At 42.0% G+C, this 26343-nt stretch overlaps 4 protein-coding genes across 5 annotated transcripts; 3 read left to right on the top strand and 1 right to left on the bottom strand.

The window, feature by feature from the left end:
* The first annotated feature begins 3015 nt into the window (after positions 1 to 3015).
* kdm8 (lysine (K)-specific demethylase 8) lies at positions 3016 to 9538 on the top strand. 2 transcript variants are annotated; one of them, XM_084488340.1, is made up of 8 exons: positions 3016 to 3155; positions 4200 to 4694; positions 5126 to 5295; positions 5686 to 5818; positions 5912 to 5962; positions 8814 to 8963; positions 9103 to 9195; positions 9313 to 9538. In XM_084488340.1, exons 2-8 carry the CDS (start codon positions 4221 to 4223, stop codon positions 9475 to 9477), a joined length of 1236 nt encoding a protein of 411 aa, XP_084344466.1. In that variant the 5' UTR covers positions 3016 to 3155; positions 4200 to 4220; the 3' UTR covers positions 9478 to 9538. The 2 variants fall into 2 exon arrangements, with proteins under 2 accessions (XP_084344466.1, XP_084344465.1); XM_084488339.1 differs by having other exon boundaries at positions 5123 to 5295.
* A 1698-nt stretch (positions 9539 to 11236) lies between these two features.
* Positions 11237 to 19018, bottom strand: LOC311383850 (UNC93-like protein MFSD11). The gene is made up of 13 exons (XM_084488616.1): positions 18660 to 19018; positions 18239 to 18294; positions 17901 to 18008; positions 17682 to 17761; positions 17233 to 17329; positions 16651 to 16709; positions 15883 to 16030; positions 15378 to 15427; positions 15098 to 15163; positions 14879 to 15004; positions 13356 to 13530; positions 12582 to 12717; positions 11237 to 12180 (listed from the first exon to the last, which is right to left on the bottom strand). The coding sequence occupies exons 1-13, from the start codon at positions 18747 to 18749 to the stop codon at positions 12028 to 12030; spliced, it is 1344 nt and encodes a 447-aa protein (XP_084344742.1). The 5' UTR covers positions 18750 to 19018; the 3' UTR covers positions 11237 to 12027.
* Positions 19019 to 20567: 1549 nt separating this feature from the next.
* On the top strand, positions 20568 to 24531 carry ubfd1 (ubiquitin family domain containing 1). The gene is made up of 7 exons (XM_084488872.1): positions 20568 to 20703; positions 22361 to 22633; positions 22754 to 22962; positions 23052 to 23117; positions 23280 to 23385; positions 23509 to 23591; positions 24110 to 24531. Exons 1-7 carry the CDS (start codon positions 20688 to 20690, stop codon positions 24218 to 24220), a joined length of 864 nt encoding a protein of 287 aa, XP_084344998.1. The 5' UTR covers positions 20568 to 20687; the 3' UTR covers positions 24221 to 24531.
* Positions 24532 to 25187: 656 nt separating this feature from the next.
* On the top strand, positions 25188 to 26337 carry rmi2 (RecQ mediated genome instability 2). The gene is made up of 2 exons (XM_084470782.1): positions 25188 to 25498; positions 25832 to 26337. The coding sequence occupies exons 1-2, from the start codon at positions 25222 to 25224 to the stop codon at positions 25981 to 25983; spliced, it is 429 nt and encodes a 142-aa protein (XP_084326908.1). The 5' UTR covers positions 25188 to 25221; the 3' UTR covers positions 25984 to 26337.
* Positions 26338 to 26343: the final 6 nt, after the last annotated feature.

Raw genomic sequence — 26343 nt, 5'->3', positions numbered from 1 at the left:
TTGTCGCTGGGAGTTTGGGGGGGTCCTGCTGGTTGTGTGTGCGTGGGTGGGTGCATGTGTCTGTGCTGTGTGTATGTGTGCTTTTTGGACATGCAGGCCCAGGTGTAGGCCCAAGGCATACGTGTGTGAGGTGCGCATGTGTGTGTGCGTGTGTGTGTGTGCGTGTGTGCGTGTGTGTGTGTGTGTGTGTGTGTGCGTGTGTGTGGTGTGTGTGTGTGTTTGTGTGTGTACGTGTGTGCGTGTGTGTGGTTGTGTGTGTGTGTGTGTGTGTGTGTGTGTCATGTGCTGTGCATGCTCATATGTGCCTGCGTGTGTGTGTGTGTGTGTGTGTGTGTGTGTCGTGTGCTGTGCTCCTATGTGTGCCTCCTCACACATCTCAGAATATCTCTGCAAGTCTTTCCAAAGTTGTTTAAGAAATGCCAGAATTACTCATTACACACGCACTATCTTACTCCTGTCATCCCCATTGACAAAAAGAAAACCTGCCAAACTCAATTTATCAATCGCAACCCGAGTCGTCGCGAGCAGCATGGTCGTGAGTCCCGGGTACGGAACCCGAGCTCAACATGGGTTCGACTGGCTGCGGCGGGGTACTTACTCTCGCAACATATTCTTTTTTCGCGCTGACAATAGATTAATTTCATGAGTCAACAGACTAGGACTGGTGTGTTTGTGTAGAGAGCTTAACGGTGTTTAATTGGATTCTGATCCGTAGCGATACCACCCCAGGGTTGTTTCCATCTTTTATTTCTGCAGCACCTGGAGCGTAATAGGGGCTGATTGCATCCCACCTCCCACCCCCCTCCCCCCCTCTCCCCACCCACCTGCCTCTCCACACACCCCCACGCTGGTCCCTGAGTGGATCTGCCTCTGCAGGCATTGGCCCCTCCCCTATGGGGACGCTGTGGTGGTGGTCCTGACTGTCACGCTCGGCTCCGCTGGGCCCCTGACGCCCAGCTTCGGCTCGCGGGGGGGGACCCCGAGCACGTGACACTTTTGTGGGGCGCACCTCGGGGGGCCAACGGTAAATACGATTATGACGGTGATAATAATAGTGACGCTAATGACGTCTACCACTGCTACGACTACTGCTATCAAATCAAACGACGACTGTCGTGCTGATACTACTTAAAATAATGATAATAGTCCTAATCATAATCGTTATGATTCAAATATTTGATGGCAAACATCCTTTCCAAATATGTTGATTAATCTGAGGCAAATACACAAATACATAAAAAAAAGATTTCTTTAAATACCTGAATTAATTCTAATTATTTTCCAATACCATGCATCTTAATTTCAGGTCATTTTCATTTCTTATTCCATTTTCACAGTGCTCCCCCCCCCCCACCGTTCCTGCTCCATAAATCCAGGAAAAGGTCATGACCCCCTGCTGGAGGAGATTTCGGGAGGACGGCCAGCGCATGGTGTTGACAGCACGGGGATCAACAACATTGCTGCTTCCATGACCTTCAATGAGCCTTCACACCCTATTTCAACAAGCAGAGAGTGATACACTCTGATCTGAATAATGCATTCTCTCTCCTCTCTCTCTCTCTCTGCTCTCTCTCTGCTCTCTCTAGACCTCTCTCTCTCCTCTCTCCTGGTAGACCTCTCTCTCTCGCTCTCTCTCTCTGCTCTCTCTCTCTCTGCTCTCTCTCTCTCTCTCTCTCCTCTCTCCTGGTAAATCTCTCTCTCTCTCTCTGCTCTCTCTCTCTCTCTCTCCTAGTAGACCTCTCTCTCTCCTCTCTCTCTCTCTCTCTCCTCTCTTTTGGTAGACCTCTCACTCTCTCACACTCTGTCTCTATCTCTCCAGCTCACTCTCTCCTATCTCCTGGTGGAACGCTCACTCTCGCTCACTCTCTCTCTCTCTCTCTCTCTCTCTCTCTCTCTCTCTCTCTCTCTCTCTCTCTCTCTCTCTCTCTCTCTCTCTCTCTCTCTCTCTCTCTCTCTCTCTCTCTCTCTCTCTCTCTCTCTCTCTCATGTACTACCACAGCCAAGCCCTGAGAAAAAAACATGATGACAGCTACTTCAAAAAGTCTCCCACTGCTCCCAAACACAATAACACGTGAACACCTTGCAGGCCTGCCCGCCCGCCAGGCCACATGAGGCCCGCATGCCCGTTCTATTTCAACCTCCCTATCTCCTCCCCTTAGAGATAGAGTCCTCGCCGTGGGGGAAACTCTGAATCGTGTTATCAAATGGCTTTTCATGAGAATTAATTGCTAGCATTTTATAAGTGTTAATCAAAGCTGTGCGCCCACGCCGTAGTGTCTTTCTATACAACAAAAAGGAGTCAGTGGTTATACTTGACTATAGTTGGCTATTTCCGTTGCTTGTTGAAAAAAAAAAATCTGTATTTTATCTTATTTGGTAAAGAAAATTATAATTGGGAAAGTTCATTCATAAGTGAAGAAGCTGGCTAGTTCAGAGCTGTGCATTTCCCACCACATGGACAACGATTAAAAAAAAGAAGTGTTTTTATGTTATGTTATGCATAGCTACGAGAACAAAAGCTGACTCAAATGTATTGGGCTGTGACGGTCGTCTTAGGTAACAGATGCTAGAGTCAGCCATGGAGCAGTTTCTCTCAGTTAAGCCTATTTTCCAGACTTTAAGTGTTGTTTATTTAAAAAAAACATCCACCATAATCACATACGGTATCTGATTATTTATGTCTTTCGATTGGGACGAACTTCAAATAATTTCAAAGTGAATGAGTGAATGAGTGAGTGAGCGAGTGAGATGGCCTGCATCTGTACGTGTGCGCGCCGCAGTCCACGACCACGCCCACAAACACGCACGCGCATAGATTCAAACACTAGTACACGCCGCTGGATCGAGAGAGCAGATGCAAGTAGCAAAAACAACGCGTGCATTTAAATGATCAAACAATTGTTGGATTGGTGATGTTATAAACAAGCAGTGTGCTATTCGATGTGGAACAATGCTGCAAATGAACCCCGTTGCTTGTCGGACTGTTTTTATTGTCCCACTTGGCCACTATCAGTGCTGAAACACTTTCGGTGCGTTGGAACGTACTGTATATGCATCGGTATCTTTCTATCAATTCATTTTCTATTCAATAACGTTAACGTTAGATGTATGGGTGATTCTATTTTAGAAATAGAAATGTTACCAGAAGATACGAGGTGAGAATCTGGAGAACATCTGCACGGAAGTCCAAACTGTAAAAAGGCTTAGAATTAATATACTAAATGTTTTGCACCCACATGTCTGGTTTAAATGTTGTTGCATTAACGTCGGGTTTTAAGGATCTGCCCGAAAGAGAAACGTACCTTAGTGTAATACACAAGTGAGGATCCCATTGTTTGGATTTTCTTTCTCTGCAGATAAAAAAAGACAAATTTAATTCATTAAAACCCCAGATATTGCCAATATACCTGGGGCCTAATATAACGTATTCAGCGGTCGTTAAAGTTCACAAGGTTGTTTTGTTCAGTATTCTGTTGTGGTACAGCGCATTCCCAGTTATTGGCGCATATAAACTATAGTGGTTTGTATACCTGTTTACCTCGCTGAGATGGGATCCAATGGCCTTTCCCTAATTCCTAGTAGGGATGATTTCACTCCCCGCTGGACTTGGTCAAAGTCAATAGGATCGTAAACAACGTAATAAAATGAAGACTGATACATAGGCTGTTAACCGGAAGCAATATTAAAAGGTACACACCATCGTCAGTGCCTTTGTGTCTTGTGATTAGATTGTGAGGATTACCTCCTAGGCCAATCACACACTGTAGTAAACTAAAGTGTTTCAGTTGTGGGATTTACAAAGGTCCTCTGCAATTAAATGCTTTTTACGAATGCATTCTATGATGTTCTTCAGTTTAGCACACACCAATGCTTACTTTTTTTAAGTAAGGATAAGAATCTTCGTCAAATGGGACTGGATTTTTTTATTATCCTGCTATAATGTGTGGCCATTAAGTAGAAAAATAACCAGTTTTGTGTTAACCCTCGCCATAGGTTGAAATTTATATGACTGTAGTTATACATAATCCTGAATCCAATACTTAGTTAAAACCAAGTGGGAAGAAAACAACAGAACCAATAAGCCTCAATATACATCTATATATACATACATGAGTGCTATCCAATAAGGGCCACATAAATCTGAAGTGTCCCAAGTGGGTTTGTGTGGGTGTTAATTTAAAAAAAAATGTTTTCCACAGTGCAAATAAAGACCCTCAGTGATGGCGGCGTTGTGGTCCAACATCTCCGCCATCTTGCCTCCGGACGAGGCCGGCTTCCCGCTCCTGTTCAGCGACAGCGTGGACTCCAGCGTGGCGGCGTTGCTGCTACGCTGCAGGCGGCGGCTGTACGCCAACGCCAAGACCCCGAGCCCCCAGAACCACGCGCTGACCAACGCTCAGATGGTCACCGACCTGTCCTGGGAGAGGCTCAACACGGGCACGTGGCGGGACGTGGACAAGGAGTGGCGGCGGGTCTACGCCTACGGCTGCCTGTTCAAAGCCCTGGCGCTGTGCCGCGGGGACCCGTCCCCGGAGAGCGTGCGCCAGGCCGTGAGGACGTGCGACATGGGCCTGCTGATGGGCGCGTCCGTCATGGACAACGTGCTCCACAGCCTGGTGCAGATCCTGCAGACGGAGGTCAGGAGAGCCGGCGAAGAGGGGGAGGTTCACACAGAGCCCCGAGTTCAGGCAAAGGTGGCGTGGCTTTTATTCATGATTACATGACCCTTTTAATAATAATAAGACACTTTGTTTCAGGGCCCCTTTCAAAACTCTCAAAGACGCCTTACAGTTAAGACAAGTAAATTAAAAAAAACTGGCAATTATAGTTAAAACAAACACATTTTAAAAATAAACATTCATATTCATTAAATTGGCTGGTGAGTGGAGTTAATGGTGTCTTGGCACAACACTGGTGCCTAGTTTGATTTCATAGTCAAACTGAAAATGAATAAGAAGTAAGAGTCACTAATGGCGTGAGTTAAAATCACCCTAAAGCACCACCCGCAGGCAATTAAACTTTTGTGCATTAAAATGCAAAGGTGTATGCCTTCTTAATGAAAAAAAGAAACCAAATGAGATGGAATGCTCCTTGACATTCAATGTGTTTGCTTTGTGAACAGAAGATCAAGCTGGAAGTCCCACCTGCTCCTCTTATTGAACAAACCACTGCAGTTCCCAGGATGCATTGCCCTTCACTGGAACACTTCAAGAACAATAACCTGCTTACCAAACAGCCAGTTATTCTGGAAGGAATAATAAACCACTGGCCAGCCCTTAATGACCACTGCTGGAGGTAGGCCTGTTGTCATTAAAATACAAAAGACAAACCATTTATATTTGGACATGTGAATGGCAATGAAGGGAATTGGTTCTATAGGTTCACTATATTACCCAGCTTCATACTGTACATTAACGTCGCCAGTACAAAGACCAATTAAGTGAATGGTTGATTTTTTTCATCATGTAACATCTGTTTATTGGCATGAGATTTTACTGTCTGCATAATGGATTTTGACTTTTAGAACTGCAGTCCACATTATTTATTTGTACATTTGCGGATATATTTCATGGTCGTCCAAACTTAAGCTTGAATATTGACTCTATTCCAAGGGAACATCTTTTATTGAATTGTTTTTATTTTAATAAATGTATTTAATGAAGTTGTTTACACTCTTGTGCAAAGCCTAGACTACATAAGATCAATTGCTGGATGCCGAACGGTGCCAGTGGAAGTTGGCTCAAGATACACTGATGACGAGTGGTCACAACGACTGCTTACAGTCAATGAATTCATTGATAAATACATTTCAGTAAAAGTAAGTGATGCCTGATAATAATTTTCTCTATTTGGATCGGCTGTTTGATTATTCTTCGTAACGTCTTGTGTTCCTCCCATCAAATCTGTGTAGGTGAAGGACGACCCGGTGGGGTATTTGGCCCAGCACCAGCTCTTTGATCAGGTAAATTGTAGTGACAGGGGACACTGTGCTGTGGAAGGTGCGGTCCTTCGGAGGAGACGTAAAACCGAGGTCTTGACTCACTGAGGACATAAAAGATCCCAGGGCACTTATCGCAAAGAGTAGGGGATTCCCCTAGCCTGGTAATCCAGACCCACGTCTAGAAAGCTGTAGGGTCTGGCAACAAGTAATGAAAATGGCCCAACTCGAGGGGTGGCACCAAGCGTGCATTTGAAAATATCACTGCACGCAATTGGATAACACTACGACCAATCAGAAGAATACAAGGGGTGACGTATCCAGACCAGCGGAGCTAACCAATAGATAAGACTTATCTGGTCGGTAAAAAAGCAAAGCTTTTGGCCTGCCTATATCAGATACACCGATGTGCAGTGTTGTGCAAGTTCACACTTCACATGAACAAGTTCAAAGTTCAGTTCATACAAAAGAAAATTAATAAATTCATGTTCATAGTTCATCAATTCAGTTTTGAACTAGTTAATGTTCAGTTCATTAACAGTTATTTTAGAAGCCAAGGAAAAACTGTGGGAGTGAGTATTTCTGTGCTCATCTTTTAAAATGAATCCTCTCCATTATCAGCTGCCCATCACTACCATCTCAAATTGTTGTGGATATTATTTGTACACCCTTTTCATTCATCACAACTAAGGCAGTAATTCAACTATTTATCAAACATGTCATCTGGACCTAAGCATCAATTCAGAATGTCACAAAATCTGAACTAGTTCAAGTTCTTTAGTTAGAAATATGTTAAGTTCAGTTCAAAGTTCATAGAAAAATTAACTTGTTCAAGGAACTAGTTCTTTTGAACTAGTTCATGCACAACACTGTCAATGTGATTGGTTAATGTTCTGGGCCAGGGGAATCAGGTATATTGCTCATTCCCAGAGTGACTCCCTGAGCAAATTCAAATTGTGCTCTCGCGACAACTCTGGATTTCCAGGGTAGGATTCCCCGGTGTCCTGGCTAAAACTGCCCAACCAGGCTCATTCAATCTGGCCCCCTAATCAATGTGTAATTGGCTGATTCATCAATTCCCTCACTCTCCACCTCAAGCCGGTGTGTGGTGTGCGTTCTGGCACCGATTGGCTGTCGTGCATCACCCAAGTGGGCGCTACACATTGGTGGTGGTTAGTGAGGTCCCCCCCCTTCACTGTAAGCGCTTTGAGTTTCCAGAAAAAAAAGCGCTATATATATTCAATGAATTATTATTATTATGATTATTGTTGCATGGTGGTTCATTGGATGGAATGTCTTCAATCAACCGCCTGTCACTACTGTCACGCCCATTTTTAGGGTTACATGTTGGTATTACTGACACCCTGTTATTTAAACAATAAATTCCCTTCTTCCTCCTGTTGATAGTCGGCTCAGTCTGCCCTGAAAGTATATTGAGCTTTTATAAAAAAGGTGGCTTAAATCAAGTGATCTGATTGGTTCCTAACTGTTGTATAATGAACGTATACACACAGCTATGACGCCCAATCAGTTTACAGAGTTGCGTATCACTCCGCGCCTAACTTGAACTGTTTATTTATGTATAAAAGCAATAGCATAGTTCACTGAAGCCTAAAAATATGTTGATTGATGGAGAGGGTGGAAATGTTGTAAAGCAATAGGCACACGCTGAGTGAACTGCTCATTAGTAGGCTAAATTGCCTGCGAACCGAGCTACCGTCTCTAGCCATCTCTCTGAAGGACGCTACCGTGTGTTGCATAGCAACCGCCGCACACTTTGCAGGCAGCCAGGAGGGACTACATTTTTGTATTCGTTAAAAAAAATGCTTTTCCGACTTTCTCGTCTTTTCAAAATTGAGGCTGTCTATGACTTTCATTTCGCCATACTTACGTAACCGTTTTATAAAAGCAATAGATCGCTTCAGTCAGAGAAATGTTCTCATTATACCACAGTTATGGGGTGTTGTTCGTCCCTCCGCTGCGCGTCGGGATGGCGACCCCCAACTGTTGTATAATGAGCGTATACACACAGCTATGACGCCCAATCAGTTTACAGAGTTCCATATCACTCCGGCCCTACCTTGAACTGTTGTTTATTTATATATAAAAGCAATAGCATAGTTCACTGAAGCCTAAAAATATGTTGATTGATGGAGAGGGTGGAAATGTTGTAAAGCAATAGGCACACGGTGAGTGAACTGCTCAATAGTCTAGGCTAAATTGCAACTTTTCATTTCATTGATTGCAATTGGCTTCCAGATAGGAGCCAAATCTATTGCAACCACATGTGTTGCAAAGCTGTTGGCAGCTCTGTAATATTGGCATTTTGTAGATTCCATAGTTTCATATTCAATCGACTCGTTGTCACAGTGCAGATTCCAGAGATGGGGCTGAAGCAATTCAATTGTACAAAGTTGGTGAATTAGTTATCGCATATAGAAAACAACCCACACTCCTGTCATAATGATCAACACAGATATTTGCGTCACTCAGGATTGACCCTCCAAACTTGTTCAAAATGTTGTCATTCAAAATGGTAAATGGACTGCATTTATGTAGCACTTTTCCAACCAGTGGCCGCTCAAAGCGCTTTACAATATTGCATAACATTCACCCATTCATGCACACATTAACCATGCAAGGCGACAGCTAGCTCGTCGGGAGCAGTTAGGGGTTAGGTGTCTTGCTCGGGGACACTGAGCTAGGAGAAGCCTGGGATCGAACAAGCAACCTTCCGGTTACCAGCCAACCCAGTCTACTTCCTGAGCCGCATGCTGCAAAAATTCTGTGTTCACATATGTGAGTGAAAACAGGTAGAGGTCCCAAGGATGTATCTTCTAAAAGTTGTCCATATGCACGGGGTTTGTGTCTTCAGATCCCCGAGCTGAAAGAAGACATCCGCATCCCCGACTACTGTTGCCTGGGCGACGAAGACGAGGACCACATCACCATCAACGCATGGTTCGGCCCCTCGGGAACAGTGTCCCCACTCCACCAAGACCCCCAGCACAACTTCCTGGCTCAGGTAGCAATCATAATAGCAATAATAAAACAACGAGTGGCGCACTTTAAGTCCAGACCGCTGTCTTGAGTGTCCTCACGTGAGCAGTAGTCTATCTCCTCCTCCTCCTCCACCTCCTTTCTCGTTCCCTTATTTACGCTAGGTGTTGGGAAGCAAGTACATTCGCCTATATTCCCCCAGCGACAGTGGGAAGCTCTACCCTCATGAATCAGTGCTCCTCCACAACACCAGCCAGGTGGGGGCCTATGGAATACCCGAGCCTCAGCGTGAATATACATCAATACATAGTATATATGCCCCCCTCTCTCTCTCTCTGATCCCTAAATCCACCCTCCTCCTACTCCCTAATCAGGTGGAGGTGGAGAATCCCGACATGGCGCGCTTCCCAGAGTTTGTGGACGCTCCCTACCGGGAGTGCGTGCTGGGGCCCGGCGAGGTGCTCTTCATCCCCGAGCAGCACTGGCACTACGTGCGCTCCCTGTCCCTCAGCTTCTCAGTGAGTTTCTGGTGGTCGTGACGCACGGAAACTAAAACTTTATTGATTTTTGTATGGTTGTCATAAAAAAATAAAAAATTCAAATCTGTATTTTTTTTTTATTATGTAAGAAAATGTCTGATGACTGTGACAAATAAAATGACTTGTATTCCAACGGCCAACACTTGCTTTTCAGGGTAATGAGAGACAGGGGTATCACACATTCTTGATCCATTGAAACACGGCCACACTATTAAACGCCATTTTATGCCAACATTTAAAAAAGAACCAACAGGGTTTGAACTGCTTGTGCTCATCTCCTGCAAATGAATTATAGAGCTGTTAGTCATTTTAATTTAATAGAATATGCTTTTTCAAATTACAATATTTAATTTTTGCCTCAAAATGTATTCGTACAAACACTCTCTGGTGTCGAAGTATTTCCATAATGTATGCCAACAGCGGGCAGGCTTATCAGATGTAATTGCCTGATGAAAAACATGCCGTTTGCGTAGTTAAAAACTATGTATCCTGCCTTTCCAGTTTAACTTATTTAGCGGTAATCAGGTGTTGTATTCACTATTTAGTCATTTTGCAGCTGCTATTATTCTGACACAGTGAATGCAGAATTAGGTGATTAGCGAGGGGGAGTTAGTGGAGTCGGAATCTTGCACGGTGATAGCCTCAGGTAGGCTACAAATATTGGGGATTGTACCCAGAACCCTAGACTTCACACTATCCTGCTCCCCATATCTAAATGAGTCAATTTATTTATTAACGAGTAAATGAATAATAAACTATATGAGTGGGTCTGTGGATGTGGGAGGAAAAGGAGAAAGACGAAGTTGAGACCATGAAAAGCAAAGACTAAGAAAAACAGATCTTGTTTGTGAATGAACATTACTTAATTGAACGGGACTCACTCGATGACCCCACTCCATCGATCATGTGCCATATTGATCACTAAGCAATCTAGTGTTCGGCTTTAAAAATAAACAATACCAATATGGTGCAGTGTGTGGATCATTCACTTGGCCCTCCAGAGTATAGGGCCCATCAGTGTTCACCTGTGTGTGTGTGCGTGTGTGTGTGTGTGTGTGTGTGTGTGTGCACGTGCAAAGTTCAGTGTGAACTGCCGAAAGTTCAGGAAAAAAAAATACAAGCACCAAATGAGGTGACACCCAGTTTATGCGACGTTTCAGTCGATTGCGATTACCCTTGTAATTAAGTGCAATTTTAAGAATAAATCCTGTATATTCCACTTAAACCTGTGTTTTGTAGGTGTTAAGTGGCACAATTGATTGAGGACAAAACTGCTTACTTTGCTTATAATATAATCAATACTCAATTATCAGTGATGTAATATGTTAACACTAGACCTTAAACCCCTTCTCTTCCCCTAATAACTTGCCTACACCTTTTTTGATTAATGGCTTTTTGGTGCTTGAATAAAATGCGAAAATGCGGCTGTTTGATCTTCCTGCCTTATAATACCACCAAGTGACCACTAAATTAAACTTTTGGAAAAGTACTAACGCAGGAAGAATTAATAAGTAATTGATTGATGCTTATTCTATTCTCTTTGGCATTAACAGTTTGTATAAGCACATTGTCAAATCTAATTTAAAACAAACCACTAATAATTTGCATTGAGTCAATGGGAGATTCAATTTTAAAATCGATGGACTGATTACTTCAATGTGACATTCCTTTGCAGTGATTGTGATTGGAGTAGAATGTTACTACACAGAGATTTTTGTAATATAAAAAGCTTTATAAAATAACACAGAACAGAGTTTATTGTGTGACATCAATCATTTTCATCTATATGACATTTACTGAATAGAAATAAAGATTACAACCCTACCATTTATTAAAACTGGAGTAATAAATGTTACTTAAGTGGTGATTGTCTCATATATGTATTTTGTGGTGTTTTAAAAAGTAATTCTCCCCTTGTCTCTGATTAAAAAACCGCAAAATATAAATAAATGTAAAACTTAAAAGCTCTGATATGATTTGGAAAAAAAAAGAACCCTGTAATCCAGTCTTTTTAGTTTGTTCGACAAATGTGACTTGAGATTGTCCAGTCCAATGGACTTATTCAAAAGATGATGCTACAGTTTAGCCTATGTCTACAAATATCTAGGTTCTGGTTAAATGCCTTAAGTTACTAAACATAGTAACATACACATACCAAAACATATAACAAACATACTGTTTGCCTTCTGCAACAATCTTCAAGGCAGAATGTAGTTCTAATGATGATAATATACTTGTGTTACTAACATTACCTTACATTGAGACGATAAAAGTAAATAGTGGCAATAAAACATCAGAGTTAATATCAAAGCAGCATATTAGTGATGCACAACAGCACAGTTTAAACTGAAATATTCATGAATAGTCCATAGCAAAGGGGCATAGAGAACAAAATGTGCAAGTGAAATTACAGTAATGTCCGTTCATTTAGAGTATTAGATTTCAAAACAAAACCGGAAGTCACAATATTAATCACATGTAAAAGCTTAGTCATCCTTATGAACACGCAGCCCCCTCCTCCCTCAATAACTTCTCCTTCACAACATATTCCTATGGGTCCTGCGTGTCTACGGGGATGTTCTGCATCCTCTCCACCAGGAAGAAACACAAGGTCCCTGTGAATCCCAGTATGACCATGAGCAGCAGTTGCCATCTCAACAGAAGGTACCCGCTGTAGAAGAAGGCCAACGCTGCAAAAATCGACTGCCAAGGACAACCGAGGAAGAAAAAAAAGAAAAGAGATATATATATATATATGCCTTTGCTACGGGCTGCCAGCTCAGACCCAACCGCCAACAGATTTAGTACACTACAACATAAACACATTGTTGTTATGTGACTTTGCTTCATCTCCAGCTTCAATACATTGATAGTGGACAATATGTGAGCAATTAGGGCATTTAGCTTACAGTTATAACATCAAAAGTATTCCGTTTTGTTTTGTTCAAATATACTTTTTACTAGATATTCTAGGGTGTATAATCTATAACACAATACACTAAGCCAACCTTCGACGAGTATTTAGACTATTGACTATTTTACCTCCACACCACTCCACTCCCAAAAGACTTGCCCTGTCTTTAAACGATGACTGAGTTTGCTACCTGGATGAACTTGAAGATGGCGAAGGCAGGCGAGCTCTGCTCTGCGTACACACAGCCCAGGATGCTGTACAGCTGGGTGTTGAAGCAGCTGTCTCCGAGACCCAGTAGGAAGCTACACAGCAGCGCTATGGAAACACTGCACACAAAAGGTGTTGCATGTTAAAAAAAAATGTATGTCTTCATACACCAGCTTATAACGCTGTGTTACTGTGCTTACCGCATTCATGGCCGTAGAATCATAGGATATGTTACACATTGTTGTTTATGTGGATTTGCTAATAAATCAATATGCAACTTTTCAAATATAAATATAAACCCTAAATATAATAATAGTGCAGCTATGCCCCGTATTCAATATTTGTTTTGGTCAATCAAAGACAAAGGAAAGATAACAGATAATATACGCCATATTTTTCCACATAACAGTGATGACCTGCAGGATACTTTAGTTTAGTTTAGTTTATTGGCTTTTGTTAACAGGGACCATGTATAGAACAGGTTCTATACCAGGGTTAGCTAAACAGCTAGTTTGCACCTGTGGTCCGTACAGTGGTTGGAGCTTTCCACTCCCATCTGATACTAGGTACTGGTTCCGAACCCCCGACCCGACCCCCCCCAAACCACACACACACACACACATGTCCAGAGGCATCCTAGCTGAAGATAACCCCACCACCTAGCTGCTCCTTAGAGACCCGGTACTGAGTTCACGGTCAGTGGCTCTGTATAAAAGTTTCAGCTCATTAATGAAGATTCTTCTTCTCTTTTTTTCACCTGGGAGTTAGGTAGGACTTGAACTGCGTGCTGGTCTCCAGCACGATGGGCGCGTCGTCCGGAATGCTGAGGAAGATCAGATAGAAGGCTACGAAGTGGACCACCATCCCCAGGAAGACCACCGACGTCCGACGGAAGCGATTGTTTTTGCACATCAGTCCGAAAAACCCGCCGCCTGATGGGAATAGACACACCTTATCAGCGAGCTGGCAGGCGTTCACTGATGGATTGTTTCTGGTCAAGACTGCACTAGGTACTTCATTGCACTGCTGTATATGTATACATATATATACATACATATATATATATTTATATATGACCTGCCTTACAGTACCGACACTTTACACTGCCCTGTATCTGATGCTAACTGCATTTATTTGTACTGTATTGTACTGTGCAATGAGGAATTTGATCTAATTCATAAAACACCACACAACAGACATTCACAAAAAAGGAAACCAGAGACTCAGCAGTGCGCACGCTAAAAGGACTTCATGTTGCCCCCCATTTACTCCTACTACTGTATACCAGCATTGTTCAACCCATTTATTCCTACTACTGTATACCAGCATTGTTCAACCCATTTATTCCTACTACTGTATACCAGCATTGTTCAACCCATTCTATTATACTGTTCCACCTGCTTCAATATGCTCACTGTAATAACTGTAATAATAATAAATCGCAACAGACTCACTCAGATAACCAACACTGCCACCAAAATTGGTCTGCACACCTCCGATCGACAAGAACTAAACGTCGAAGCTATGGCACGTATCACTCATACAATATCACAGGACATTACTCACCCACTCCACCGCCACTTCTCACTCCTACCCTCCGGTAGGAGGTAGAGAAGTATAAGATGCAATAAAGCGCGTTTCAGAAGAAGCCTAATCCCCTCAGCCATCCCATTACTCAACAAAGCCATACCCCACAGAGAATGTATGTCACAATGTATGTATCCCCCTCTAGCCCAACCCCAATGTATGTCTGTTGTCATCTATGTCAAAAAAGTGTCTTTTATGTACGTTCTTCATGTGGCTATGATGAAGAAATGAGATGAGAAATTACGAAAGGAAACTGAAAAAGAGTTTCCAAATAAATGAACTAAAACAAAACAATAAGTAGCCAATTAATTGAAATGAACATATGGCTGCAATAATGGATATGCCAATAACCGCAAGTGAGCTTTAGCCTGTGCCAGGAGAAGAGCAACACTTAATAGGTAGTTTATTCCAGAAATAATATGATTGTTCCTCTTCCCACACACTTCCCGAACTTTCCGTCATACCACCCACATTGTCACACTCCCAAACTTGTCAATCACATTTTGCAGTTGGAAGTATGCAGGAAGAGGAAACGTTTTAAAAGTAGAAATAATAAAGTAGAAATGATATTAATATTAAAGCACATTTCAAAATGTTATTCCAAAGAGGGCAGAATCATAATGACACACTGTCTGTCTGGCTGGCTGGCGTTTGTCAGTTTATGAATTTTTAATAAGAAGAGAGTAAATATACCTATTATTTCTCCAATGCCAACTACAATTCCAGAAATGCCAATTAGGCCTTTCGCCGCCTCCCCAAACTGTTCCGTCGCACCAATACAAGTCCCATACACTCCACTGTAGAAAGACAGCTCTAGACCTGTAGACAACAAGTGGAGAAGTCGACACTGAGGGAAAGGATGCTTCAAAAATATAGAACATATTTAATTATAATATTATTCGTTATACTCACCACTGTACGCCATGCAGCTGCTCAGGAGCAATATTGTTTTGGACCTGAGAAGTTGCAGGATGGTCTCTGGAAATATGAGTTGTGAGAGATATATTAGATTGGATTAGATTGAATTAGAATAGGTTACATCAAATGACAACAATGATTTGTCCATATATCAAATTCCCACATAGCAGGTGGTGGGAGTACAGTTATACAGGTATAGAGAGGCAGCAACACAGTGCGACTATTTGTTGGCTTATTATTGTTCTATACACACACACACACACACACAACTTACTGAATTCTGTCTTGGCATCCTTTACAGCAGTGTTTGCTCTTTGTTTATACCTACAGGAAACAGAATTAAATACATCTGTTCACTTCTGTTCCTATAATGATGCTCGATCAATAACCATTTTCAAGTATGATGGCGAGGACGCACAATACAACACAAACACAAAGGACGTCCCCTCGGTCGCCAACAACACGGTAACCTTCAAAGTGACAACTTTTCGAATCAATACGCCATTACACCCCTCAGAAATGAGGTTACATAGCTAACAAGAGCAAATTATGAAGTTTTTACTTGTATTTCTTCAGCTGTGTGTGTTGTGTCGTGTGTGTGTGTGTGTGTGTGTGTGTGTGTGTGTGTGTGTGTGTGTGTGTGTGTGTGTGTGTGTGTGTGTGTGTGTGTGTGTGTGTGTGTGTGTGTGGGGGGGGGAGGGAGAGAGGGAGAAAGAGAGAGGGCGGGGGGGGGGGGGGGGGGGGGGGAGGGGGGAGAGGGGTAAGGGATCATTATTTACATCATGGGCGCCGAGAGCAGGGAGCGGCCTTCGTCGTCGGAGATCATATCGTCCTGCTGATGCTGTGTCTTCCTCAGCGCGAGGAAGCAGAGTGTACCGACCCCGGAGGTCACCAGCAGAGTGGTGAAGAGATTCTTCCTGCTCCGCTCTGTGACGGAAACATTTCGTTAGTACAGCTCAGTCATAAACATCAGCAAACACACATGAGCATATGGCACGGCTCCCGCTCCCTGTCGTCCGCTGTCATCTGTTTGGCTGTGTTTCATCCTTACAGCATTTTATTCATCAAGTTGTTTATTTTTTAGGTTTTTGCAACGTCTATCATGCCCTGCTGCGTATTGAGTGTCCCCTTGCGGGACATTACAACCGGAACTCAACTGTATAATTTAGTATATCTTTGCCTTCATATTTATTCATATACTTTACTATTTAGTATGCATGTATCAGTTATGAGCAGGTCAGAGCATTGGAGTTGGATCGTAGACATTGGGGATTGGAACCAAGAACCTTTCGGCTGGGACTCCTACACCCTCACCGGGAGACTAGTCTACCCTGCTAATGCAGAGAATATTGTAACATTATGCACCTGGTGTTTTGTTTCAATGTACTTACCAAATGTACTTTTTTGGATTTATTTTCACTACTGTGTGTTTTTGTACTCAGTAGCTTTGTCATAATAATTTCAATGTATTAAAATGATATAAAAAACACTAACTTATGCTATAGACATTTTTGGTACATGTCCCACTTTGATTTTTGTGACCATACCTGAGATTTCGGTGCTTCCATTCCAAGCGAAATAAATGTAAAGGTTGCCAAACAGCATGCTGTCAACAAATATATAAACAAAAACAATGTCAACAAAATATTAAACATGATGCATTGTAGCACTTAGCATTGAGCGAAACGGGCCCTTCATCTGCAGGGAATCTGAAACAAACGTGTGTGTGATAGCCTGTGTGAACTACAGTACTGCAACTGAACCAAATAATATTGCGTCTGATAATGTGTGTGACCTAAAACAAGTGATTCAAGATAAACTATGGGAGTTTGAACAAGCAAGACAAAGAGCAGAATCTTGGCTTGGAATCCGAATATATCATTACTATAATATCCAGTACTCAGAATTCCTCCAGGACATTAAATAATAAATCCACTCGAGAGACATATTGAATTGAATGTGAGAATCACAAAAGATCATTTTTAAATGGGACATTTGAATCATGAATGAAGCAAATCCCCATAGCACTGCTGTTGAGACAGCACTGAAGGGTATGGAAGATGGGAATATGCAGCCCCCCCCCCCCCCACCTCCTCCCCCCCCCCCCCCCACCCACCCACAGCTCTTACCTGCACTGCAAAAGAGCCCAGAACATCCCTGTGTTCCGGTTTATGGTGGAGGCCTCAGAGTTCTCCACCAGAAAGTGACTCTGCGCGGTCCACAGCACTGATAAAAACACAGACATTCACTCATTTGGTCATTAAAAGGCACACTTTTGAAGACACGTGACGTCATGAATTAGCGGGCAGAGGCTTCATCTTGCTCGAGGACGGCTACAGATAAGCTGCAGGCATTGGGCTTAGAACTCCAATGCGTTTTTAACCTTGGAGCCAAACTCCTTTCTCGCCTTCTATATACAATCTGTGTTCCGACTGTGCGCTATGCACATCCAATATGAGTGTTTAATTTGTGATAACAGTACAACAGCAGCAAAAGGCATTACACATTTTTTAACCCTTATTATAAACATTATCATAGAAAACCCTTTAATAATAAACACGAGGTGTGGTTGACTTACTGGCTGCTCCTGCGCCAACGATCACAGACGTCAGGTAAAAAGACCATGTAGTGGGAAAAAGGAACACCGCTATGTAACAGCTACACAGAGAAACAACAACATATTAAGCATTAGGGACCGACATAATGCGTTATACAATGTTTATATAATAATGAATTATTCATAAATAAGTTGATAATAAGTAGAACTAGATCCATGCATACATTGAATAGTGTGTACCTGTAAAGTATACCACTGATCAACATCGTGCACGGGGGGCCGAGTATTGCAACAACTGTTGGCGCAAGAAAATTTGAGAAGGAAAAAACTCCATAGATGATTCCGAGGCTGTTGAAAATATGACATTAATTAATACAAAAATAGTAGGCTACAGATTTGTGGAAAATGTAAAATACTTTTTCTTCACTGAATAAGTAGCCTGTATACCCCGCCCCCCTCTCACACACACACACACACACACACACACACATACACACACACACGCACGCACGCGCACACACGCGCTTCTAAATAGTTAACCAGGCCTAAACTAATTAGAAATAAGAATTTCAACCTACCTGTGGTAACCACTTCCAGTGAAGGTATCATTCTTCAGGCTTTTTATCAGTGTTTGCTAAAAAATATATATATAAATCGGGCATAAATAGGCTGTTGGGCATAACAAATGTTTAACTCGTAAGTCATTCCAACGGAGACAGATTGCGGAATGAATAAAATTGGAAACACGGGATGCGCTAAACACGGGGTTCAGTCACGCAGCTCTCAGCCTACGGGCGATGGCGCTAAGCCCATCGATAACTTTCCCATAGTTTATGCTTCATTACACACTTTTATGTAAATGATCATACCCGTGCATTCCTGGTTAAGCCTATAGATGTCACAGTTGCCTTCTGATCGACAGAACCAACTTAAGAAACAAGTAGGCCGTGTCATTTGAATGGTGGAACTAAATGTTGTTAATAAGTGTGGCGGTCATACCTCGATGTTTCCACAGGTAGTGAAGGCAGTAAAAATTAACAAAAATCCAACGCCTAAAATCACAACGTTCACAGTTCTTACGTCCGCCATAGTTTTGGATTTGTCCTGAAACGCCTTTGTGATTTTTGAATCCCAAATAATGATCGACTGGACTCAAAGAAGAGAGGATCCTGGCGAAACTCCTATACAAAGGTCTATGATGACTTCAATGAGACGCATTCTTTTTAAACGTGTCAAAGAAAATCTATAAATAACACTGAGTGCAGTCAAGCTCAGACAGTCAGCTTTTTTGACTGACCCACCGAGATTTGGAAATGCATTGCAGTTGAAGTTATACTTGACTACTTGAAGTCTACCAACTTGTGACTTAAATTAAGGGAACTCTTCTTCTATGTTCTTCTTCTCCTCCAGGGTTTTGGAGGGACCGTTACTGGTATTTAGACGTTGCTGCCTTCCAGAGGTCAAGCGTATGAATTTACATATTAAGTAGCCTATAATACGTTTTTGGTTTGATGATTAGGTATGCGGAGAGTTGAAGAAAATGTTTGACCGATTGAATTGAAGGCTACATCTGTGTGAACTATATGCATATAGTCTTTGGGTGAAAGACTAAAATAATATCCTGATTTTGAGTGCAGTGATCTTGAGTGAATGTGTGCGATTAAAATGGGAAAAGGGAAATACAAGGAATTGATGTAATTATCATATATGTATAGGTAGATTAACATCATACTTAATTGTGTACCGCATCAGGAAAAGCAAAGAAAAATAACAAGATGCATTTTTTTTCATGCATTTTTCTTCCTAAGAAAACAATGTTTTTATTAAATTCGTACCATTTGTTTGATGATGCCTGAATTGCCAGCAGTTATGTGCACTTGCCTCACAATGAGCCACTGAAATATATTTGTTATTGAATGAACATCCTTCCTTCCACCCTGTCTGATTGGTGGTCGGCCGGAGGGGTTGCAGGTTGAAGGAGGCATGTTGATATGGGCTCCATAATATGGAGCCCATATCCTTCTGAACCTGTCAAGCATATTATGCTTGACAGGTTCACCAGAGTCTGGAACTCATAGCAGCATGTTGGAATTGTCCTAAGGCAGGGGCAGGCACTATGACGGGATTCAGAGTCACACGGGCACATGTGCGCGCACACGCACACGCACACGCACACACACACGCACACACACACACACACACACACACACACACACACACACACACACACACACACACACACACACACACACACATCACAGATTATATTTAAGATAGCCTACTTATAAGACAGCCTACTTAATGATTTTGCTAAATAAAAGGATTTATTCTAAAATAGGATTAATGTAAAGTGGCCTAAAGCTCTAGAATCGAATTGTTATGAAAGGAGGAATTTTGCAATTGTGAGTTAAATGTGAAAATTGGAAAGATTTAGTAAAAAATCCAGTAGTAGGCGGTAATGTTTCTGTGTGGATTTTATAAATCTCTACAAAATGAACACGAAGAAGAACGAAAACACAACGACCAATGAGAATTCTTCTACCACTTTGTGACTGCCCTCTTTCTCTGACAAACAAAGAGCCCTAAAGCAATTTGAGATAGTAAACTACACCCTCACAGTTCCTGCTCAATACCCGTATGTAAACTAAACCCTTTCATTCCACAGTTACAGCTTTCCCTCGCAGACAGTGTCAGTTGTATTCAATTCTGGGCTTATTCCCCAGAAATATTGATATGTTTAATAATCACATTCCCACACGTTTTAAAAACAATAATACAATTTTGTGTGTATATCTTTTTTTTTCTTCCGATTTTTATATTCAAGAGAAGTAACATATTTATGCATTTCTGTGCCAAAGAATAAAATGTATATAAAAAATATATCTTTGATCTACAGGCCAGCAGGAAGTTGAGTTGCGATTGCCCTGACGCATGCGCCAACCACCTCCGGTGTGACGGTCGGATGATGTCAGCTCGCCTCATACCACCATCTCTGACAAACCGTAAAACAGATTGTACACAATCATCATGGCGACCCAGGATGGTGGGTATTGAGAAAATATACTTGTATTATCCTCTTTCCTGACATTATATTAAGCGCTGCCGCTTCCGTGAGATCGTAGCGGGTGAACGTGTTGTCGTCGTGAGCCTTTATCGCCGCGGCGTGCACGAATGTGACACTATTACAGGGACGCATTCCCCCCGTGTGTCACGTTAATGCACGCTAACGTTATTAGCAAGTTAGCTGTGGGGAAAATGTCAGACTGGTTTCTGTTTCTGTTGCGTGTGGCCACTTCTCTACTCTTTTGTGTCGAGGGGAAAAGCGCAGATAACTGTGTCGAGGAGGTGAGGGATCTTCTGACACTGTGTCGTGTTGTTGATGTCCAGTCAAAGGGGATTCATGACCAGTTGAAGCATGACTAGAAGGTTCTTGGTGGTGATGTGTTGCCAACACGTCTCAAACGGACCTTTAATGTAACGTTAACCTGGATCCACGTTTCCCTCTGCCGAGCCTGAGGTTTGAGTATCATCCTTGGTGAGACTGTAAATTTCGTCTTGAAGCAAACGTTTTCCTGGCCGCCAGTCAAACAAAAAGTGTTTCGCAGTAAATTCAGTCGAGTCATCTCGTTTCGTATCCAAGATCGTGTCTTTATCCCAGACTTGTAAGGCATGAGTCATGCCAGATGTCGTTATAAACTGATATATAATGCGTGAATATCATTGAGAACTAATAAGATAAAGTCGATGGTTGTCATATTTAACTTGCAGTCATCTGACAGCTAGACAAGCTGCACTGGGATAACTCCGTGTCAACTAATCTAGCCGACGTTGCTATTGTTTTGATTTAGGTAATTAAGCATTTATCCTAAGAAATATAACATGGCACAAAACGATACATTCAAATTTGTTATTTACCCAAGAGTAAATTACAAATCATATGTACTGGGTTTTCACAGGACTGATATATTGTTATATCTGATATTATTGTAGTCAGAGAAGCACTTTCTTATTCGATTTACCTTACATTTAACAAATCAGTGAATTTATCAGTCAGCACAATCTAAAATACAATAGATAGCATGAGTTAAAGAATTGTAGGGTAGCAATACCCTATCTCTGATAAGGTGAGTCAATAGGGCAATCACATCAGAATTCCTCATTGGATTTATTGTTGTTGATACTCCTACCGTAACCTAGGCAAATTAATAGAAAACACTTTGCTGTGTCTCGTGTGAGAAATGCTTTTCCAGAATGATAAATCATTTCACAATTAATTACTAAACAATGAGCAATTACTACCAACATATTAACTTACATTCCAATGGTCCTATGCTTCCAAAATGGGTCGGTCATTGCAATGTGAAGTCATGATGTACATGTCCTATACTTACCTAACATAAAATGCAGGAGCCTGCTACGGTTACCTAATGTAAACAATACATTTATCATGTCTATTTTTGCACAATGTGGCAAGTAGCCTGTTCACATTTGGCTTTTGCCCCCCACTTGTACATCCTAATGATAGTGTGCTACTTTCTCATTAGTCGTCATCTTTTTTCTTATAAATTCAGTTAGTAAATGGGCAACTTACCAATATGAATACCTATACAGTAAGACTGGCAAGTATTGGCAAATGTGATGTCCTTCTTTTGTCAAATGTTAACATGCACCTGGACCATTGTCATATGTTTTCCTATCAGAAAGTCAAGAAGTCACCATGGAAGCGGAGGTAAAGTCAGACGACGCTGAGCCGTTGTGTGAAAGCACCGAGAAGGTTGACTCAGACAGCGTGTCCCAGACGGAGGAAGGAAACTCCACACCTCAGGACTCGAGTATTATCAATGGAGATGGCGCAGACGGCGAACAGGAGATGGTGGACCTGAAGATCATTTGGAACAAGATTAAGTACGACCTGAAAATTCCTCTGGATAGCTCTGGAGCCAAGCTGAAAGAGGCGATCCATTCACTTACCGGTAAGTGATCGGGGCGAGCACCAAATATCCAATGGCTCGAGTTACAGCCCGAGAACGTGGAGTTTGTCATTACCCTAGGAAATGGATATAGACCCATTGCCAATTCCTTCCCATTACCAGGTCTTCCCCCTGCAATGCAGAAAGTCATGTACAAGGGATTGCTTCCAGAGGACAAGACGCTGCGCGAGATCAAAATTACAAACGGTGCAAAAGTAATGGTGGTAGGATCCACGATGAACGATGTGCTAGCGGTAAACACGCCCAAAGAGGTAATCCAGCAGGAAGTCAAGGCTGAAGAAAACAAAAAAGAACCTTTATGCAGTCAAAAGGTAAGGCTCGTTCCTCTCGACACATCAACGACAATAATGGACGTTCACACTGGGATGCTAAACCGCTATGTTTGTTGTTATCTTCTCAGCAACACAGGAAGGTACTAGACAAAGGTAAACCAGATGATATAATGCCAGCTGTTAAAGGAACAAAGGTAAGGGTAAATATAAAAATAACATCATCACTGTGTTTTTTGCAAGTGTTGGTCAGAGAAATGTATTTTCTTCTGAATCCATAATCTGCCACCAGCAGTATCTCTCTTTGTCGTTTGTTGGTCCACCATTGACCAGCAAGAGTTTTCTCTTTTGTCAAACAGGAACGTTTGCCCACAGTGCCTTTAGCCGGGATGTACAACAAATCCGGGGGGAAAGTTCGACTCACTTTTAAACTCGAGCAGGATCAGTTGTGGATCGGAACCAAGGGTGAGATTAACGGCTGCTTTGTAACTGCGGTACACACCGATTCCTGACGTCTATATGTGTTGACCCACATGTTTGTTTACATGTATAACCGGTTTTCCCTAAACAATGGTGTCTCGTCTACAGAGAGGACGGAGAAGGTACCCATGGGCTCCATAAAGAATGTAGTGACTGAATCTATTGAAGGCCATGATGGCTATCACATGATGGTAACCACCCTGCCGCCGCCCGTCTGTTGAAGTTTTAATTTTACCAGAAGTATAATGAATAAACGCATGCAGGAAAGGGATACTCGTCGAGTCACGTTTCCCGAAAAAGATTGCCTCTCGTTTCAAATTGAAATAACAAGCAATGCAAATATTGGCCGCTATAATTATAAAATTCATTTCATAGTTTAAAGTTGTTAAAATATTCCCTTTTTAATCCACATAATCATATTACAATAAATACTCTTTACTGTGTGAGTCTCTGTATAAAATGACTTGTATAAAGTTTGATGCTCTTCGGAATAGCCTTCGGTGCCACTAAATGTTATCTTCACAGATTTAGTCTTGACATACAAGCTGCCTGCATCTTGGATGTTTTGCATCTTGAATCATGGAGGAAAGATATTTGCATCCATTATTTTACATTTATTTACATTTAACTGTTACCCACGTGTGTGGCCAGTAAATGCTTATTGTGTGCTAGTTACACTCCTGCTTTTCTCCTTTCTTTCCATTTGAAGGCATTCCAGTTGGGTCCGACAGAAGCTTCTCAGTATTGGATCTACTGGGTGCCTTCACAGTTTGTTGATGCAATCAAAGACACAGTCCTTGGAAAATGGCAGTATTTCTAATGTGCCTCTACTTTGACAATGTCAAACTGGGAATGGGATTTGGAAGACAAAGCCAAGCAAGAGCGGAGACAACAGGGAAGCGTACAGGATTTTTTTGGGAAAGACGCAAAGGAAACCGAAGGATGCCTGTGGACTAACTGATTTATTTTTTTCTGTTTTGGGTGCACTACGTGGCAGCAGCATTTCTCAGTCCAGTTCATCATACAAGGTTTTCACCAAATCCAAGGAAAAAAAAACATAATTGTACAGAAATTGCTAACAATTTTCTTCAATTATTCTTAAAGAAATAAAAGTTATTTAAGGAAAATTGATACACCGTCTTTTTTTCTTCTCAGCTTTTGCCGATTGGGTAATAGGTGTGATAGGAAATAATGACAACGTTGCAGATTTACCGTTGATATTCAAGAGCCATAATTCAAGAGTCTGAATTTATAGTTTTAAATCTGATTCCTATATAAGAAACTGGTTCTGGTTCATAAGAAGATTTTGATAAGATAAATGCAGCCTGTATCGTAGGCTATGTTTGTGTTACACCGTCTGTGGGGAAATTGTTATTTAGTGATGCGTCATGTAAACCAGAACTGCTGAAGCTTTTAATTAAACGGATGAAGATAAAGAAAATTAGCAGGACGTTCTAATGCTGACGTTTGGGACTTCCCAGTGGGCTACAATCTTAACGTTTTACATTTTCTAAATTAATATTTGAGACCACATGCAAGACTTAAACTTATTAGAAATAAAGGGTAAAGCGATCAGCCATGTGCTTGATTTGGGAGTTAGTTCCATGAACTAGATTTACGTGTTTAATGACGAAAATAAAATAGATGTTTTCTCCTTTCTAATCCTGAACCGTTCCCAAAAATTGTTATTTAAAAACGGGGTTAGCAGGAAAGCAACGATGACGTAAGATACCGTATGACGTATGATATAAGTTCCGGCAAAATAAAGCGCGCCACGGGACGCTACTAGCGGTACTCCCTGGTTCGATACAAGCCGTGAAAATGACTATGAATGCCGAAGGGAGTGGACGCCCGTTGCCAATCAAAGTCCTCTCTGGTCAGTTAAGAGATGGGACTAGTAAAGGACTGAATGACAACATGGAATGTAGCGTCAGAGTCGCTAATGGTCGTTCAATCTCCGTTTCAATGGTGTGGATGCAAGGGACCGTACTGGAGGTTAAGTTGGATCGCAACATGGTACTTCTTTTGGACGAGACGGGGACTTTTGTTGTTCAGGGTGTCAACAACATTCCAAAAGGCAAACCATGTTTATCCCAAGGTAAATTAAATGGGTTTTTCTAACTCAACCTAAAAAGTGGGCAATGTGTACTACCCGTGACGTCCATACCAAAAGGTTATTCAGCTGGTGTTGATAATTAGTTATAATGGAAAAAAGGCCACTTAGGACCTCATACACATTGTAGAGCCATACCACTGCAACACCAACCACAGGGGTTGTTCACTAATGAGGTTGTTCACTAATTGGCTGTTAATAGCCTACCTGTAACCTTGCCCACCCTTCTGTTAGTTCACGTCCACACGTCACGCATACTTTATTTAGAACGGATGATTGATTTTGAAGGTCGTCCATCACCCTGCTCCTGCGTTCCAGGTAAATATGTGATGGTGATGGGAGTTCTCCAAGGCACCTCGCCAGAACCAGTAATCCGGGCAGTGAAGATGGCAGACCTCACGAAAGACGCCTCCATCCACCGGAAGATGTGGAAGTTGGAGGTGGAAGATTTGCAGCAGCTTTATACGTAGTTGCTGTGGTTTTTGGACTGTGGAAGTGACACCTGTTTTTCCAAATTTCTGTGCAGCCTCTAAGCCCTTGACACTGATGGTTGGATTCCTGAACAGATATTGCAGTTGTAATGCCTGAGCATGACTGACACTCAGCAGAGCTTTTGTCAGTTAGCCTTTACAACTAGATCATGTGCCACGGACCTACTAAGACTTTACACAACTTTTTGTAAAAAAAAAAAAGGTTGCATAGGAAGGTAATAAAAACCACTTTAGATCACCTAGGACTTAATGTTTTTTTTAAGCCCGAGTGACACACAACAGTTGACATGAAGTAAGAGGCAGCACTATCCTACTAGTTGCACGTTACCCTGTTCCCAT

This window comes from Micromesistius poutassou (assembly GCF_964030765.1).
Source record: "Micromesistius poutassou genome assembly, chromosome: 1".
NCBI classification, from domain to species: domain Eukaryota; kingdom Metazoa; phylum Chordata; class Actinopteri; order Gadiformes; family Gadidae; genus Micromesistius; species Micromesistius poutassou.
Note: the sequence above shows the minus strand (reverse complement) of the source record. Positions and strands in the feature narration are given on the sequence as shown.

What these genes read in the sequence shown, in the direction of transcription:
- kdm8 (XM_084488339.1), top strand. Translation starts at nt 4,221, where the DNA reads ATGGCGGCGTTGTGGTCCAACATCTCCGCCATCTTGCCTCCGGACGAG. An exon ending in AGCCCCGAGTTCAGGCAAAG is followed by an intron (nt 4,695 to 5,122) that starts GTGGCGTGGCTT and finishes CTTTGTGAACAG; the next exon opens with AAGATCAAGCTGGAAGTCCC. An exon ending in AGCACAACTTCCTGGCTCAG is followed by an intron (nt 8,964 to 9,102) that starts GTAGCAATCATA and finishes TATTTACGCTAG; the next exon opens with GTGTTGGGAAGCAAGTACAT.
- LOC311383850 (XM_084488616.1), bottom strand. Translation starts at nt 18,749, where the DNA reads ATGGCGGACGTAAGAACTGTGAACGTTGTGATTTTAGGCGTTGGATTT. An exon ending in ACTGGAAGTGGTTACCACAG is followed by an intron (nt 18,009 to 18,238) that starts GTAGGTTGAAAT and finishes TATTTTCAACAG; the next exon opens with CCTCGGAATCATCTATGGAG. An exon ending in AAGTCCTACCTAACTCCCAG is followed by an intron (nt 12,718 to 13,355) that starts GTGAAAAAAAGA and finishes TTTTGTGTGCAG; the next exon opens with TGTTTCCATAGCGCTGCTGT.
- ubfd1 (XM_084488872.1), top strand. An exon ending in GGCGATCCATTCACTTACCG is followed by an intron (nt 22,634 to 22,753) that starts GTAAGTGATCGG and finishes TCCCATTACCAG; the next exon opens with GTCTTCCCCCTGCAATGCAG. An exon ending in CAGCTGTTAAAGGAACAAAG is followed by an intron (nt 23,118 to 23,279) that starts GTAAGGGTAAAT and finishes TTTGTCAAACAG; the next exon opens with GAACGTTTGCCCACAGTGCC.
- rmi2 (XM_084470782.1), top strand. Translation starts at nt 25,222, where the DNA reads ATGACTATGAATGCCGAAGGGAGTGGACGCCCGTTGCCAATCAAAGTC. An exon ending in CAAACCATGTTTATCCCAAG is followed by an intron (nt 25,499 to 25,831) that starts GTAAATTAAATG and finishes CCTGCGTTCCAG; the next exon opens with GTAAATATGTGATGGTGATG.